Genomic DNA, 16,284 nt, shown 5'->3' on the forward strand with positions numbered 1-16,284 from the left:
AACCAGCCCCCAGTCCATGACTGCTTCAGTAAACAAAAATATACTCGAGTTACCAGGGGATGCAAGTGAGTCCTTTGCTGACCATCTTTCATGGGCTGCGTCCTTCTACCTGGGCAGGGGCAAGCCCTTAGGTGACCACAGCATTTTCAGCATTTCTCATGGATTGCTCCAGAGCACGCAGGGCTTTTCAGGTTTCGGCTTGAATCAGGACCACTCTGGTTTTTGGGTAATTAAATTCAGTAGTTGGAGAGATGTTTGTTGCTTGTGTGACAGCTGAGATAAGAAGCAGTGGGTCCTTACCGCGAGCACCTGGAAATCTGAAAAACAAAAGGCAATAATTTATCTTTCCCACTTCATTCCCCCCTTCATGGGTCCGGATATGAGTGCCCCTTCAGCATGACCCTCGCTCACTTGCAACGTGACACACCACCGAGGCCGACACTTCCCCTGTGATTTACAGGGGAAATGCATTGTTCCCCTAATTGAACGTATTGCTTTCTGGTAGGGTTTTGAGGTTGTTTTTTTTTTCCTTTTTTGATTTAAGGAAAAGTAACTTTAAAGGGGTTGAAACTTTATTAGGGTGTGAGAAAAATGATGCTTTTCATCTTTCTCACTTCTAACTTTCTCGGTGCCAAACCAGAGCAGTGGTAGACCAGCCACCACTCCTGCTGCAGAGCCTGCGGGGGGAGGCCGGCGGGAGGTGTGACAGGATCGCGTGTTCTGCGTACATGCCTGCAGGGATTATTAAACAGGAGAGATGATTTCTGCAAAGCAACCAGAACACCGTGGAGAAGTGAGCATGCTCTCTCTCTCTCTCTCTCTCATTCTCTCTACTTTGTTTAGGTGCAAGAGATTTACTGCTAATTTGTTTATAGTCAAACAGTCTAAATGTGTCTCAGCATTTTGAAATCCAGAAACCTGATGCAAATTAAGCCATTTACAGATTGGGATGATGATGGTGCGGGAAAGCCAAGTGTCTCGGAGCTGCCAGCTGGTCTCTGGATGTGAAGGAAAACATCAGTGAGCAATGTTAAGGGTTTCTAATCCCCATTCTTTCTCTTCCTTTGGCTACTAAATCTGCATTTAATTCCCCATGGGCTTTTTCTCCTGGGTAAGAATTACTTACTTGAGTATGATTTGTAGGACTAATAGGATCTTATCCTTATTTGGGGAAGACCCTAGGAGCTCCCAAACTGATTTTTCTGTAATGAGAAATAATTAATAAAAATCTAACAGTCCTAGGGGGTATTAAAGCTACAGTTTTGTAGGAAAGATTTAATGTCAGTCAATTAAAACTTCTATTATCCTATTATAATACAATAGTTTAAAAAAAATAGTACTAGGAAAAATAAATAGGTTTACGTGAACAAATCTAACTTAACATTTGATTAAAGAAGGTATTTAAAACAAGGGTATAAGATGTCTCTTGGAAGAATGTGATAGCAGGGCAGCAGGCTCAGGGAAAGAAATGTATGATATTAATTTATGGAGTGTGTTTTAATTTCCACTCATTCAAGACAAAGTAATTGCAAAGTGTTTATAAGAAAATCCAGGCAATAAGGGCTTTAACACAAAAATGCAGAATTCATGCACATCAGCAAGATGTACTTGCAATAGGTCAAAACACAGTTCTGGCTCAGTCTTTTGCTCCCTTGGTTCATGGCCGTACCCACTTGGTACTATGGGCTTGGCGTGGTTTGTTCATCCAGGGACTGTGTGGATCCCTACTTATGACTATCAGTTAAATGCGCAAGTGGGGCGATAAAGCAGAACCAGGGGGCATTGTCTCCACAGGCAGAGCTCCCTTCCCAGCTCCAGCCCAAACCCCCTGGGCCTGCTGAAATGCCTTGAAGGGGACAAAGCACCGAAGAGCAGATTTTTATTTTTTTTTTTTAATTTCAGCTTTTTGGTTTTTACAATGCAATGTTAATTGTGATGTTGAAATGGCACTTTGTCCTTTAGCAGATCCTCATCCAAGGGTCTTGCAGCCATTTTCAGTTGCTGGCCAAGAGACATCCCCAGAAGGCAAAACTGGGTCTCACGCCACAGCTCTCACCACATCTTCCCTCTTTGGGAAAGCAAATGCCCTTGGCATGCCTTTCAGCCATCTCTGAGTACACAAATTCCTTTTCTTCTCTCCCCTTCCTTTCTCCCCTTCCTCTCTCCCCTTCCTCTCTCCCCTTCTCTCCCCTGCTGTCAGCCAAGGATGTATGGTTGCCATAAGAAGGCTTGAAGGTTTTGGGGTTGTTTGGATGTTCATTCACCCATGACAGCCTGACCTATCTGCCTGTATGAGTTTCCTCTGCTTTTGTTTGCAGTAACTAGAAAAAGAACTAACCTTTTGCCTGCCAGCCTGGACAAATAAACACCAGCCCAGTGGTAGAGTGGAGCTGAAACTGACCCTTTAAATAATCTGATTTCTGAGATCCCTTATCACAGCTCTGCAGTTGACCCTGGCATATTTGAAACTCTTGCAGCACATCCCTTTAGAGCATCCATCTTTTTGCACTTGGGAAAAGGCTTTTCAGCAGAAGTCCACTGTTTAGAGAACCCAGAAAATGTTAGAAAGCCACTCTGAAGACTGGTAGCTCCTGAACATGCTCTATCCTGCTTTGATATGATGAACTGGAGAGCGGTGGTTGGACTTAAGGTATCTCGTAAACTCTTCAGACAGATGCATGTCAGTTCTGACCATAGGCCCACCTGTGGCAGCAGTCTCCATGGCCATGCCACGTCTCTCTGGGTATGTACTCTTCTGCCCCCTGGAGGTGAGTCCTTTCTCTGCCGTATGGCTCCTTAGTCCTGGAGATGGCCAGTGGCACTGGAGGAGCAGCCCAGGGTAGGGATGTGGGCTGCAAGCATCCATAGCTCCTCCAGCACTTGGCCACACTTGTCCCAAATATTTTGTCTGCTTCTGCAACAACCTTGAGTAACCTTGGGAGCCATCCCTGCACCATACAGATGCTCTTCTCCTGTGAGGGTCTCTGCTCCCTCATGAGCATTGAGTGTGCTCACTGCTGTCATTTGTCCCAATGGCTAGTAGAAGATTAGGAAAGGAGGGATAGAGCTAACAATTTTCACTAATTTGCTGAGTTGTTCTCCACAGGAGTCTGAGTCTTATTTAAAGCAGGATACTAAGCAAGTAAATGCCAGTAAGCTAAATTTAGCCAACATAAGCATTCCTGCTTTTTCTTGTCCCTACCCAGACAGCAGACAGAAGCAAGCATGCAAAAGAGTAAATTTTCTAACTGACACCCAGGAGAAGTGGTGAGGCTGATTGTTCTCTCTGTGATGAGGTCTACTTGCAATGAGCTGTCCTTTGCTCTCAGCCTCGGAGAGAGTCACCAGAGCTAATGTCGTGTCTCAGAAATTATGTGTGCTGCTTTCTAGGGATGGTGGAGATCAGCTGGGGGGCCAATACCCAAGCTGAGTCTTGGAAGGTCTTTGCTGCTGTAACCATGGCTGAGGTCTGGCAGCTTTAACGTTGAGCCTGCTGCTAGAAATATGTAAATATCAATACCTTTAGCACCACATTTGATACTTTCCATTTTCAAGCACTTGACAAATGTTTACATATTTTCAGCAACCCTTTTCCAACTAGGAAAAAATGAGACACAACATCTGTGAATTATCGTGATGCATACAAATCATTATGAGAAAGCACCTTACGGATTCATTAAGGACTTGTAGGGCCTAAGATTTCCTCTGCATGCCTTTAAAGTTGAAGACAGATAATATAAAAACTGAATATAGTTTTGGACAGTAGGTTCCATTAGAAAAATTTGGATTCTGATGATAATTAAAGAATTGTAAAGTTTTGGGGATCACCTATAAGCACAACATGTATTAGTGTGGTTGTAAGTAATAAGGGCTAGACCTTCGATTTGGTAGAAGTCATAGTTTCTTTGAAGTCAGCTGAGGATCTGAATTACATGATTCAGGTGTAGTTAAAAGAGACACAGGGACAAGATTGAAAAAATACAGGAAAAACATAATAAAAAAGAAATAACTTTTCTCCTCTGTTCCTATAAATAGTATTTTCTCCTTGGAAGGCATATGCTCATCGCTATATCCTTGTCCTATAAACTAGTTAACTATGAGTGTTCCTGTATTGAGAAAAAAACCTAGAATCCAACTTTACAATTGCATTTGGTGCCAGATGTCTGTTACAGTTTCTATTTGAGTTCCCATCGCTGTGTCTTTGCTTCAAGATACCATTGCAAACTAATGTGGGGTCAGAGAATCGCCTCTTGGGCATGAGCACTGTAATAGGGGTTGTTATTGGAGCTGCTCTCTTGTTTGCTCTTCCAGCTGCCAGAGAGCAGCTCTTCCAGCTTCCTGGAGAGCTGCTGCTGTTACTGTCCATGCTGTTGCAGGCATTACTGGTCACTGCTGCTTAGCCTAGAAGCATCAAGAAACCCTAGGCATTAAAAAGGAAGATATGATAAAATTGCAAATGTGAATTTCTGTGTAGCTGGTTCAGGAAGACTGTGTGTGTAGAGCTAGGGAAGTGGGCAGGAATACTTAGGCTGGCTGCGGTTTGTAATCCTATGTACATGCATGGTGGTGTTCCTGATGCCAAATAAAGCTGCATGTCTGATGGAAGCTGAGGAAATCAGCTTTTGTGCACTTAGGAGGGTTTCAAAGTTGTCAGTGTTTTTTAACTTTTTCAATCATCCGCCAATAAGCAGAAGGGAAGAAACAGGGAAGCAATTTCAGTGTGCTTACGACACAGCTTTCCACAAACTAGGAGTGCTCCAGCTGTTAATGGAGCTGCTGAAGGCTCAGCTTCCCCTGGCTCCTGCCCTGCAAGTCACGCTGGTGACCTACAGCCCCTTACCTGTCACTGCCTCTCCCGCAGCTCCCTGCTCTGCTCCAGCCCCTTGTTTTCTCCCCTTTAACAAACACCTTGTTGGCTGTGGGCAGCTGCCAGGCCAGCTGTATTCTCCAGACCCTAGGAATGGCTCAAGCAACTTTAACTCCTTCAGTGGTTAATGCAGTTAATGACTTCAGGTTTATATTTTAGTGCTTTCCACACTTCTTTCTGACTTTCAGCCACAACCTCCAGTGGTTTGAGGATGTGACAGCAGGTTGCACGGACCCCAGTTCTGTTCCTGCTCTTTATCATACCCTGACAGTTCAGTCATCCCTGCCTCTGGCGGGTTTTGGCAAGGGCACTTGCTCATAATGTCATTCAGAAGTATTCCAGAGAAACAGTGGGAAACTCCTTACCAAATACCAACATGCTTGTGTTGGTTGTAATTTGTAAGTGTTCGTATGTTCCTCCCCACTAATCCATTTGCTGAAAATCATTACCGAGAGTCAGTAACGTGCACACAGATTGCTGTGCTGAAGGCAGAATGACTTGGTCGAGGAAATTAGCTATTGGTTTACGATTAAAGGAAGGGATTATATTGCGATTTCCTTGAACAAGGAAAGTAGCTGCCCCACTTTTATTGCTTGTAACAAGGGAATAACAATTACTTTCCATTATAAAACACCTCCAGATCTTCTGATGAAAGATTTGTGGTAGAGCTGCATGGCATTTGGGGTTGGTTATCTTAAATGGCCTGGAGTTGTACAAACTAAGATTTCTCTGCCTTCTCTTATTTCTCCTACTGGGGCTCAACACCTACAGAGACTATGGAAAAAATTCCCCTTCTCTGAGTTGGGTGTGTGACATGAACTTTTCCTCTGGAAGAACTGCTACCATCACCTGTCCCATGATGCTTGCCCTTTCTGGGAACTGTGTCTGGCTGCCTGGTTATTTTGTATGGGCTTGGGAGGATGAGAAGGCAGAATGTTAAGGACATCAGGCAGCCTGTGCCAGAACGGCCAAGGGAGGTGGAGCTCAACATGGGGGCAAGTCACCAGCCTCTTCTTCCTGTGCCTCTGCCATCCTCTCTCAAGGACAGCTAGGAGAGAACAACTGAATATTGTAATAGGGGCCGCTGGGGGCACGCTGTTTGTTTGGCTTTGACACTCGGTGCTGAGCCGCATTGGTCAAAATGGCTGTGAAGTGCTGGTATGTGGTCTCTGATTAAAACAAGAAAAACTACAATGCATTTCCTCAAGTGTCCCAAATGCATCTCCCGGCTCAGCTGTTTTCTGAAGCATCCAGTTACCACCAGCTCCAAGATGGCAAATTCAATGTAATCAGAGTTGAATTTGTTTCCACTCAAAGTAGAAAAATAAATAAGGCTCAGTTTAGAAACAAAATAGTCCATGTAAAATTTGATTTTTTGATACTGTATCTCCCTGAGTTTGTTTGCTTTTCAACATGTCTAATTTGAGACAGCTCTGCATTTTACAATGTTACCTCTTTGGAGTTAACATTCCTCTCAAATTGTAGTTTTTGTAATTTGTTGCCACTGTTGTTCATTAAGATTTGGTGGGAACGTACTGTTATTTCTTCGCACCTTCTTATATTTACATAGTTTAATATTTTCCCTATGCTACTGTGATTTGCTTTGCTAAAACAATACTCCCAGCAAAGGAGAATTGCGGGTTGAATTGGAGTTTCAAGAGGCTGTTGGTTAATCCACAGATTACTGACACGGTGGACCCTTAATGCTTCAAAGGCACCATTATAAGACACCATGTTCGTGTGTTCTTGAGGATCTTTAATCCATGGATTACAGGACTGTAAATGTTACTGCCCTCCCAGTTGCAGCCGTTCCTGTCAACAGGAGCTGCCATGTCAAGCCAGATATTTGACTTTAAAAGCCACAGAGGCAGTGCTACACCCCTGCATCCCTGTCAGTGCTGTGCTCTTCATCCCACCCTGTTCCTTAGGGAAAGGCTTTAGGCTAGTGCTTGCCACCGGCAGAGAGGCTGGCTGGGGCTGCACTGTCCAAGCTCCTGGTAAGGCTCCAGCAGCCCTGCATGGCCCATGCTTTTCCCAAGGCACGAGGCAGGACCGGACAATAAGTTTTCAAGAGTGCTGCTTTTAAAGAATAAACCAACCCAAAAACCCAAATGAAAAGCATACCAAACATTTTCCAGATTCTTTAGGGAATAGTAAGTATTAAATACCATGCCTTCCATTTCCCCCCTCTGGTCTCCCCCTAAACAAACAAAGCAAGCAGCTCTCTGTAAGTAGTTAAAATTCAAAGGCATTGTTTTGCCTTGTTTGCACATCAAAAATAACTAATTATATTACAGTTGGAATTGGTAGGTGCTTTTAAACTCCTCTGTTGCTGAGGTGATAACTCTGTCCTGAGGTGCATTTATTTGTGTTATATATCTCTGGAAATGAGGTGTATAATGGAAAAGCTCACAGCCTTTTTACTTGCAGCATTCCCCTAATAAGTCAAAGAAGTCACACAATGCCCTCTTATTTCTGAAGCTGCACTTAAATCACATCAGTAAATCTACAGATTTATTACCAGAAGCAGCATGGGTAATGTAAACAACAGAGAAAAAAAAAAAATCACAACACACAGAAATAGAATGTAAGGAGGAAAAAAAGTGAACCATCCATACACTACGAAGAAGGCAAGAAACACAAAGCAAAAGCACTGTGGCAGGCAGTACCATGAAATTATCCTTTCTAAATTACAGTCCTGTACTTTTCATTCTGTGTAATTAAACATTAGGGTTTGTTTCTTCCAGATGCATTTGCTTCAGGTAAACCCTAATCTTTTTTTTTTGTTATTCTAAATCCCTTACAAGTCTCTGATCTGCAGACAGTTAAGTAGGCAAACGATTTCCCTAGATTGAGGCGCTTGAAGCTGACTTGCTACTAGCACTGGCACTGCACATGGTGAAGCCACTGCTCTTGCAGCCTTTTGGTGGAGTGTAGATGTACCTGGTGACATTGAGCCTTCCTGGCAATAAATGCACAGTGAAGTCTAAAGAGGAGGACACATCTGCTCTGGTCCCAAACAGCCAAACCAAAGCAATTTTTGGCTTGTTGGGTGAGTTCTATGGTGGGATGTAAGAAGGGAGCCTCCGATACCTCCCGTGGTACATCCTGCACAACTGCTATGTTTTGCTGGAAAGAAAAGTCTTGCTTGGGGCAGACAGAAAATACTGTAGGCTTGCTCTGTGAAATCAAAAATTAGATAATTTATCTGCCCCTGGGGCCATCTGGTTTTGGCTTTGGTTGAGGGTTGTGCTTGTCATGCTGGTCCCAGAGCCTGCGGGGAGAGCCTGTGAGGTGCTGAGCAGCTCCAGCCAATCTGTCACAGACTTGGAACATAAGTCAGGTACGAATCCCATTATCCTCTCCGCTTCTGTTTATAATTGCAGTTTACCTAGATATTACCAATGAGCCTTTTGTAGAGATGAAGTTTGTTATGCAAAGGTCTTGTAGGCTGGGCAGAAGGCTTGAGTACATGGGATTTTGGAAAGGCTGGGTAAGGTTCACTGCCCACGTGGAAACCATTTGAAAGATATGAATGAATTGTAATCATCATCATCAAATCTGTGATCTGATTTAATGATAATATTCATGTATGTGCTCATATCTTAGATATATAGCCCAGACTGTTGCTTTTGTTTGTTTATACTTTCTGAAGGGAAAAAAGCCCAAACCCAAACCTCTGGCAAGGTGGTAAATCCTGAGGTGTTTAAAATAATTTATATCCCACTCCAAATGTACAGCATGCTTTTCTCATCTGTTGATCTATTTAGATCAATGCATACAAGTTCATTAAGTACCTTCCAAGTACTCTTCTAAGAAGTAGCTGTTGCTACTGGAGTGTTTGTGCAGGCTGGGATCTGCTCACCTGGGGACAGGGTTGCCACCTTCCAGGTCAAAATAAAAGGGGAACTCTGGCCACCTGCCACACTCAGTTTAGGTAGAATTTGGGGAAAAAGTGAGAGGTAAAGCTGGGCCATTAAAGGGCAGTTTTGCAGTCCTGGAGAAGGAAAACGGTGCTTATTATTTCACTTAGGACTGTTTATCTTGACACTCACTTAAATTCGGTGATAACCAGCAGGCAAATCCTCCAGTCAGCAGGAATATATCAATTGACTCAGAGTTTAAAAGACAAGAAAAGACAAACTTGTAGAAAAGAGAACAAACAGCATTTAGGAGGTGGCACGGGCTGGAGAACAAAAAATCACACAACATATTTCATGTAATTTGTATGGCTTCACAGTGCAGCGCTTAGGCCTGAGCCTGTAGCTCTTCTAAAAATGAAGAGTCTCAGGGAATGGCAGACAGAGACAAGAAAACTGTTGGAAGTTTGAAGGCTGGGTGGGAGAGCAGGAATTTATGTGCTCTGATGCAGCAAGTGCATTTTCGGAGAGACTCTGTTAAAGTAACTGCCCAGAGCTGAACTTGCCCAGAAAGAAACATGGGATTAATAGATGAGTTTTTTGCTTTCCTCTTGGTGTTTTGTGTTAGTGAGCTATAAAGGATTTAGCTTAAAACTAACAGATTATAATGACTGTGCTGCAAAAAATAAATCTGTTATTAACTGGTGTGAAAGGGTGGTGTAGCACTGACAGCACGTTTCCCATAAACTGAGTGCTTTCTGGATGTCTCTTTGCTGTTGAGGTATCTCACTTTTGGAAGTGTCATGCATGAAAACTGGGGCTATATTAAGCCTCCAAGATCTGGATATATGAAAATAAAAGTGCTCAAAATCGTATTCACTTCTAAAGGAACAAAGATTATTAAGTTTTTCTTTTAAGGAACAGCTGTTAACTTTGCAAGTGATTTCATGTATGAGATAGGCCAGTGTAGCCTGCCCAGGCTGGGTAGGGATCACAAAACTAACTTTAGTGAGTCTTTTGTAGTTACTTTAAAGCCAAAATGCTTTTACAATTAGATGAAGAAACTGGGGACAAATCTATACCTTGTCTCTGTGCTGCGGCTGTTAACAGAGACAGAAACGCTGCCTACAGGAGTTTTTCGTGTGAATTAGCTAGTGGAATTATTGAATAAGTGAAGCCCAGACTGGGTAGTCCTATAACCAAAAATCATTTATTTTAGTAGAGGTTACATTGCACTGGAACTGTCTGTGGGAATACACAAGGCTGCAATTTGAAGGGGTTCATGCAGAGGACACTGTCTGCAGAAAGTGTCAGAGTTTCTTACCTAACCAAATAATCTGCTGTAACTGTCGTGATTAAGTTGGAAAGAATTTCTTCCCTGTTGGCCAACAATAATGCTTGAAAAATCAATAAACAGCATGTTAGAGCACATGGAACTTGTCCTGTGTTATGTGAGAGGAGGTTTCTGCTGACTTTGGTGACTCAAATCAGCAAATATTTTGACTTATGATCTTTGCTCCCAAAGGTCAAAAGTCAGCAACTTTGCCGATAAGTATCCACACTTCAGTCTGAATTTGAGGAAATATGTCTGTTGTCATCAAAAGCTAAGTCAGGATGTGCTTGGGATAAATTTTGACAAATGCTGGGAAAGTTAAATCAAGATTTAACTAGAAGCAGCAATTGCATGTCTTAGGTAAAGCCCTTTTCTCCTTTCCCTTCTGTAGGGCACAGCACTGCAGTGACCTGATTATTAGAACATCCCAAACAGTAACGAAGTGCACAGTTTGAGACCTGTGAGTGCCAGAGATGAAGCATTCCAAGACCTGCAAACAGGGAACTGTGGCCATGTGTTACTGTCACTAGGTTATTGCCAAATAAATAAGAGTGCAGCCTTCTCCAACTGCAAAACAACTTTTGGCAGCTGTGGCAGAGGCCAGAGCCAGAGGCAGGGCTTCCCTGCAAGATGGTGGGGCCATCGACCATCAAGCTCACGGCAGGGCTCTCTGACATGCTTGCCGCTCACTGTCTTGCACAAGTCATGGAGCTCCTCCACAGCCTCCATGCTGATCAGGGACATGACCACAAGGGAAACTCTGCCAGGTGAACCTCAAGCTTTTGCTTTCATTTTTCCTTTGGTTTTCCACTCAGGAAGGGGAAGATCTGGCTGCAAATATAGGAATATAGGTGTGCTGGGGAGGCAGAAAGCTGAGGAAGGCACAGCAGTCCTTGGTGTGAACAACAGCATGAGCGAAAGGAGGTGAAGATAAAATTGCATCCTGGCAAGGGAGTTTTCAGTATGTGTCACTTATGGCTTACAGTTACTTAGGGGTTTTATCATGCTTCTCCCCACAGCCAGTGGCTAAGACAGTTTAGGTAATGCTTTAACCTCTTTTTTTTTTTTTTTCCAATTTTAATAAATGTTATCATTTAGGAATGGGCTTGGTTTCTCCTTTACCACTTCCCCTATAGCAGAGCCATTATACATGAGATCATCTAGTGTATTGAAAGATTTCCAGGCTGCCCCACTGTATATGTTAGGGTAGTCGTTACTGACCTAGTTGTAGACATACTAGTGAAAGGCTGAGATTATGAATTATTATGCCTAATTTGTAAGGGATTTTCTGCTTTTGTGTTTTGCAATTACCATCAGGCTTGAGGATTAAGCCCAGCTGAACTGCATGCTAATACCAATGCGCTTTGAATACGTGTGGGTTTATATCATGTTTTCCTATTCACTGTTTTTATAAAGAACAATTTCACTGGAAATACTTACTTTTCAAAGGACTGTTGGAAGCCTGACCAAAAGTTCCTGAGGAAAGTGGAGCTGATACACTCTCTATCTGCTCTGTACTTACTCCTGCTCCCACGTTCAGTGAGCTCTGTTTCTGCTGTGGCAAAACATCGAACTGTAGTCCTACCAAAGTATGTGGAAGGCTTTTGTTCTTTGTTAAGGGGAGGGAGTGACCCTGATATGAAAGCTGTGTGCAGGTTACAGCTCAAGGTGAAAGAATCTTATTTACATAGTTGATCCAAGTGCTGTGACAGTGCAAGCTTAGTTTTTACAGTCTGTGTTCCTAATGCTTGTATGGCTCTACAGGGAAGGTGCCTGCAAAACATAAAGCACATGCAATGTTGTTATAGGTTTCAGCAGTAAATCAGCCCACAAGAGCCACACCACTGTGCAGCTAGCCAAGTCAGCGGCTGCAGGCCACAAATAACCCTGTGTTTCACCATGGTCTCACCCACTGGTGTGGGACAAGCTGGCGGCAGCTCCTGCCGCACGCAGTGCAGCCCTTCTCAGGTGGAACTCCCTGTCATTGCTGTAGGATGCTCCTGATGTGTTGCCCGCTCCTCCTGCTGCTGCTGCCGCTCAGCTCCAGGCCCCAGAAGTTACCTACCAGAGATGAGGAGCTCTTCCAAACGCAAATCCGGGACAAGGCATTTTTCCATGATTCATCCGTCATCCCAGATGGAGCTGAAATTAGCAGTTACCTCTTCCGAGACACCCCTAAAAGGTATTTCTGTCTGGTCCAAGTGAGGAAGTTGTACTTTGAAGATACAAGCTTTAGCTTTTGGGTGTTTTGAGATAAAAATTAGATCCAAACCAGAAAACCACAAATGCCAGTCTTCTGTCTGATGAAATAACTATGCAAGTTTACACCCCAATCTGGCCTCCCCGGCTGAGGGTCTATCCAATTTATTTGATTTCTGGGATAAGCCCAGAGCTTCCACAGACCGCAGAAATTCCCTGAAGTGGGGCCACTAACCATGTCTGGAGGTAAAGGGAGCGGGAAAGAAATTAGAAACTACAGGCTTACCTCACCACACTTGTCTCTCTTCATTATTTCATATTGTGCTTTAAAGAAGCAATGTAAGCCAGTCTGATCTGAACTCCCTACTTCTCAGCCTTGACCCTAAGGGTCAGAAAATACTGAGGTTAGACTGGGAAGGAACCTGAGGCTCCAAAGAGTTCAGGGAAGACCAGCATTGCCTCCTTCCTGCTCATGTCACATATATCCTTCAGCCTTCATTGGTGAGAAACACCTCACAATAATTAACAGGTAGTGCTTGGGGGGGATGCAGGAGGATAGTGGAATGCATATATCTGTATGTGCTTCTGGGGCCCTTACCTGGACACAGCATAAAATGTGTGTCCTGCTTGGAACAGCATATCCCTAAATTCCAGGACAGATCCTGTTTCCCTCATTTATAGCTTTGTGACCATTTGTATGGTATATAGTTAGCGTAGGTGTAAAACATGAAGCTGACATAGGGGAGGACAGGAGGCCAGAAACCCTTTTGCTGTGCCTTCACAAGCAGAGCATGATCTCTGTACCAACATGTTCATGGGGAGACACCCCTCACCTCCTTAGCACTTGCTCACCAGCCTGTCCACATTCCCTCTGCACATGCTTGCCTGTAAGTAACACTTTTGTCTCTGTTGCCCTATTAAGATCAAACTCAGTCATGTCAAGCCAGTTCCTAACAGTTGGCTGCCTTCAGGATTTACTGACATATGGGTCTGTTACCCTTCTTCTAGGTATTTCTTTGTGGTTGAAGAGGACAACACTCCCTTAGCAGTGACAGTAACACCATGCGATGCCCCTCTGGAATGGAAACTGAGTGTGCAAGAGCTCCCTGAGGAAGCTAGTGGAGAAGGTTCAGGTAATAAACCATTGACAGTGTCCCTTGCACCTTGGAGACCTGCTTTTCTCAAGAATTTGAAGCCCCTCAAACCTGACAAGGAAAAGAGCTGTGGAAGTAAAAGCTGAGATTACTGTTACAGAGTGCACTGGATGCTGCCACAACAAACTGTGTTTGCTCAGAGTAACCTGGTTTTGTTGGGGCTTTGCTGTGAGCTGTATACACAAGATAAGAGCTGGACAGACAGGGCTGGCATTGCAGCAGGGCTGAGCTCACCTCTTGGAGGGAGGGTACGTGTTTGTAGACATGGAGTTTATATGGAAATGGCCATATAACTGCTACTCAAGAGAGAAAAGGTCTTTGGTTTCCAGACCCTGTTACCCAAGTACTGAAATGTTGTATGGTGTGTACACTTTTGGCCTCTGCTGAATATATGAACAAAATTTTAGCAAGTCCAGAAACAGGCAGCGGAGCCAGTTCCCCCTGGGAACTGCATGTTGGGTGCTTGAAGATAGTGGTACTCTAGTGGAAGGTATTAGTTACTATTCACAAGACTCTGTTACTCCGTTAGTAGTGGTCAGGTGCAATTTCTATGGTGTTTGGCTTCAACCTGAGTGCCAAACCAATTCCCTCTCTGATTTGACAGAAGTATTGATTATATCTTACTCAGAAGATAAAACTTTATTTTTTCATCTTACTTCTGTATTTTATGAAGTGTCTGTTTGTTAGAGTTTTATTTTCTTATATTCACAGACTGTGTCTCTACTGTTTCTCTTTGCTTCTAATTTAGGTGAACCAGAGCCTCTTGAGCAACAGAAACAGATTACTAACGAGGAAGACACAGAGCTGTTCTCTTACAAAGGCAATGATGTTGAGTACTTTGTGTCCTCTAGTTCCCCGTCTGGTTTATATCAACTAGATCTGCTGTCGACAGAGAAAGATACACATTTTAAAGTGTATGCAACCACTACTCCGGAGTCAGACCAACCTTATCCTGAATTACCTTACGATCCCAGAGTCGATGTCACTTCTCTGGGGTGTACAACAGTGACACTGGCATGGAAACCAAGTCCTACCGCCTCCTTACTGAAACAGCCCATTCAGTACTGCATAGTCATCAATAAAGAACACAACTTCAAAAGCCTCTGTGCTGTTGAAGCCAAGCTCAGTTCTGATGATGCCTTTATGATGGCTCCAAAACCAGGTCTGGATTTCAGTCCATTTGACTTTGCCCATTTTGGCTTCCCCTCAGACAACTCTGGCAAAGAACGCAATTTCCTAAAACCATCATCAAAGTTTGGGCGTCAAACATCCTCAAAGCCGAGAGTTGACCTCCATAAAGTTTGTATTGGGAACAAGAACATCTTCACAGTGTCTGACCTGAAGCCTGACACGCAGTACTACTTTGACATGTTTGCAGTAAATACCAACACTAACACGAGCACTGCATACATAGGCACCTTTGCCAGAACAAAGGAGGAGGCTAAACAGAAAATGGTTGAGCTGAAGGACGGCAGAGTTACAGATGTGTTCATCAAGAGGAAGGCAGCCAAATTTCTATGGTTTGCTCCCGTTTCATCTCACCAGAAAGTCATCTTCTCCATTCATTCATGCCTGGATGCTGTTCAGGTCCAGGTTAGAAGAGATGGAAAACTTCTCTTGTCTCAGAATGTGGAAGGTGTGCGGCAGTTCCAGCTTCGGGGAAAAGCAAAAGCCAAATATCAGATTAGGCTGAAAGGAAGCAAAAAAGGTGCTTCTATGCTGAAGGTCCTGGCTACAACAAGGCCTAACAAGCAGTTGTTTCCTTCTCTTCCTGAAGATACACGAGTCAAAGCCTTTGACAAACTCCGCACATGTTCTTCGGTCACAGTGGCGTGGCTGGGCACACAAGAGAGAAACAAGTTCTGTATCTACAAAAGGGAAGTGGATGACAGTTACAATGAAGAGCAAAAGAAAAGAGAGCAGAACCAGTGCTTGGGCCCAGATATGAGGAAGAAATCGGAAAAGGTCCTCTGTAAATACTTCCACAGCCAGAACATACAGAAAGCTGTGACCACAGAGACAGTCAGAGGCCTGCAGCCTGGCAAGTCGTACCTGCTGGATGTTTATGTGATAGGGCACGGTGGGCACTCTGTGAAATATCAGAGCAAACTCGTGAAAACGAGGAAGTTCTGTTAGTGCCCCTGTACATAGTAATACATGGAACTCTGGTCTGAACATTATCCTACTTCCAAGTAGATTGACTGCTTGCACAGCTGAGAAGTTGTGACCTGTATTTGTACTGTGTAGAAAAGATATCAACTTGTGTATTTATGTTTACATAAGTAATTGTTTGGAGGAACTGAGGCTGGGGGTCTCCAGTAGCATCTGGCAATGGTATTATCATGTGTCCAGTGACCCACATGTGATGCTGAGTAGATGTCCAAGGTAACAGGAAACTTTGAAGGAAGTGGCACTCCTTTGCTTCCATATTGCATGAACGGCTTCTAAATTATTTTATACTTCAAAGGCTGCAATACATCATTCGTCCACCTTGTTCCTCACACACAAAGCTCACAGATGTACACCCTTTCTCTCAGTGTAGATGGTAGGGTTTCTGTAAATTATTTTATAGAGTCTTGTTTTAAATGTTTATGTTTCTATGATTGTAAACAAATAAAATCTCTCCCCAATAAAGTACAAATCTAAACTATTAACTGGGCTGCACATGAAGCAGTTTTATTGCTAATGTAAATTCTTACCTAGCTGATTTTCATGTTTAAATACTGTATGTATTTCATGTACAAAGTTGCCATAACGTTATATTCCTGTACATAAAATTAAAAATACTAGATTATATATTGTTTCGTTTTTCTTGATGTTTGAAGGGGGCAAACAGACTTGCGGACAAGAAGAGGTATGCTGAAACTTGGA

The 16,284-nt window shown here is 43.4% G+C and overlaps 1 protein-coding gene across 1 annotated transcript; it reads left to right on the top strand.

Moving 5' to 3' along the window:
* Nucleotides 1–952: 952 nt before the first annotated feature.
* NDNF (neuron derived neurotrophic factor) lies at nucleotides 953–15,549 on the top strand (the record flags this gene model as incomplete). The annotated part of the gene is made up of 4 exons (XM_080613699.1): nucleotides 953–1,020; nucleotides 12,054–12,242; nucleotides 13,268–13,392; nucleotides 14,162–15,549. 4 exons carry the CDS (start codon nucleotides 953–955, stop codon nucleotides 15,547–15,549), a joined length of 1,770 nt encoding a protein of 589 aa, XP_080469825.1.
* Nucleotides 15,550–16,284: the final 735 nt, after the last annotated feature.

Source organism: Psittacula echo (genome assembly GCF_963264785.1).
Source record: "Psittacula echo genome assembly, chromosome: 1".
Taxonomy (NCBI): domain Eukaryota; kingdom Metazoa; phylum Chordata; class Aves; order Psittaciformes; family Psittacidae; genus Psittacula; species Psittacula echo.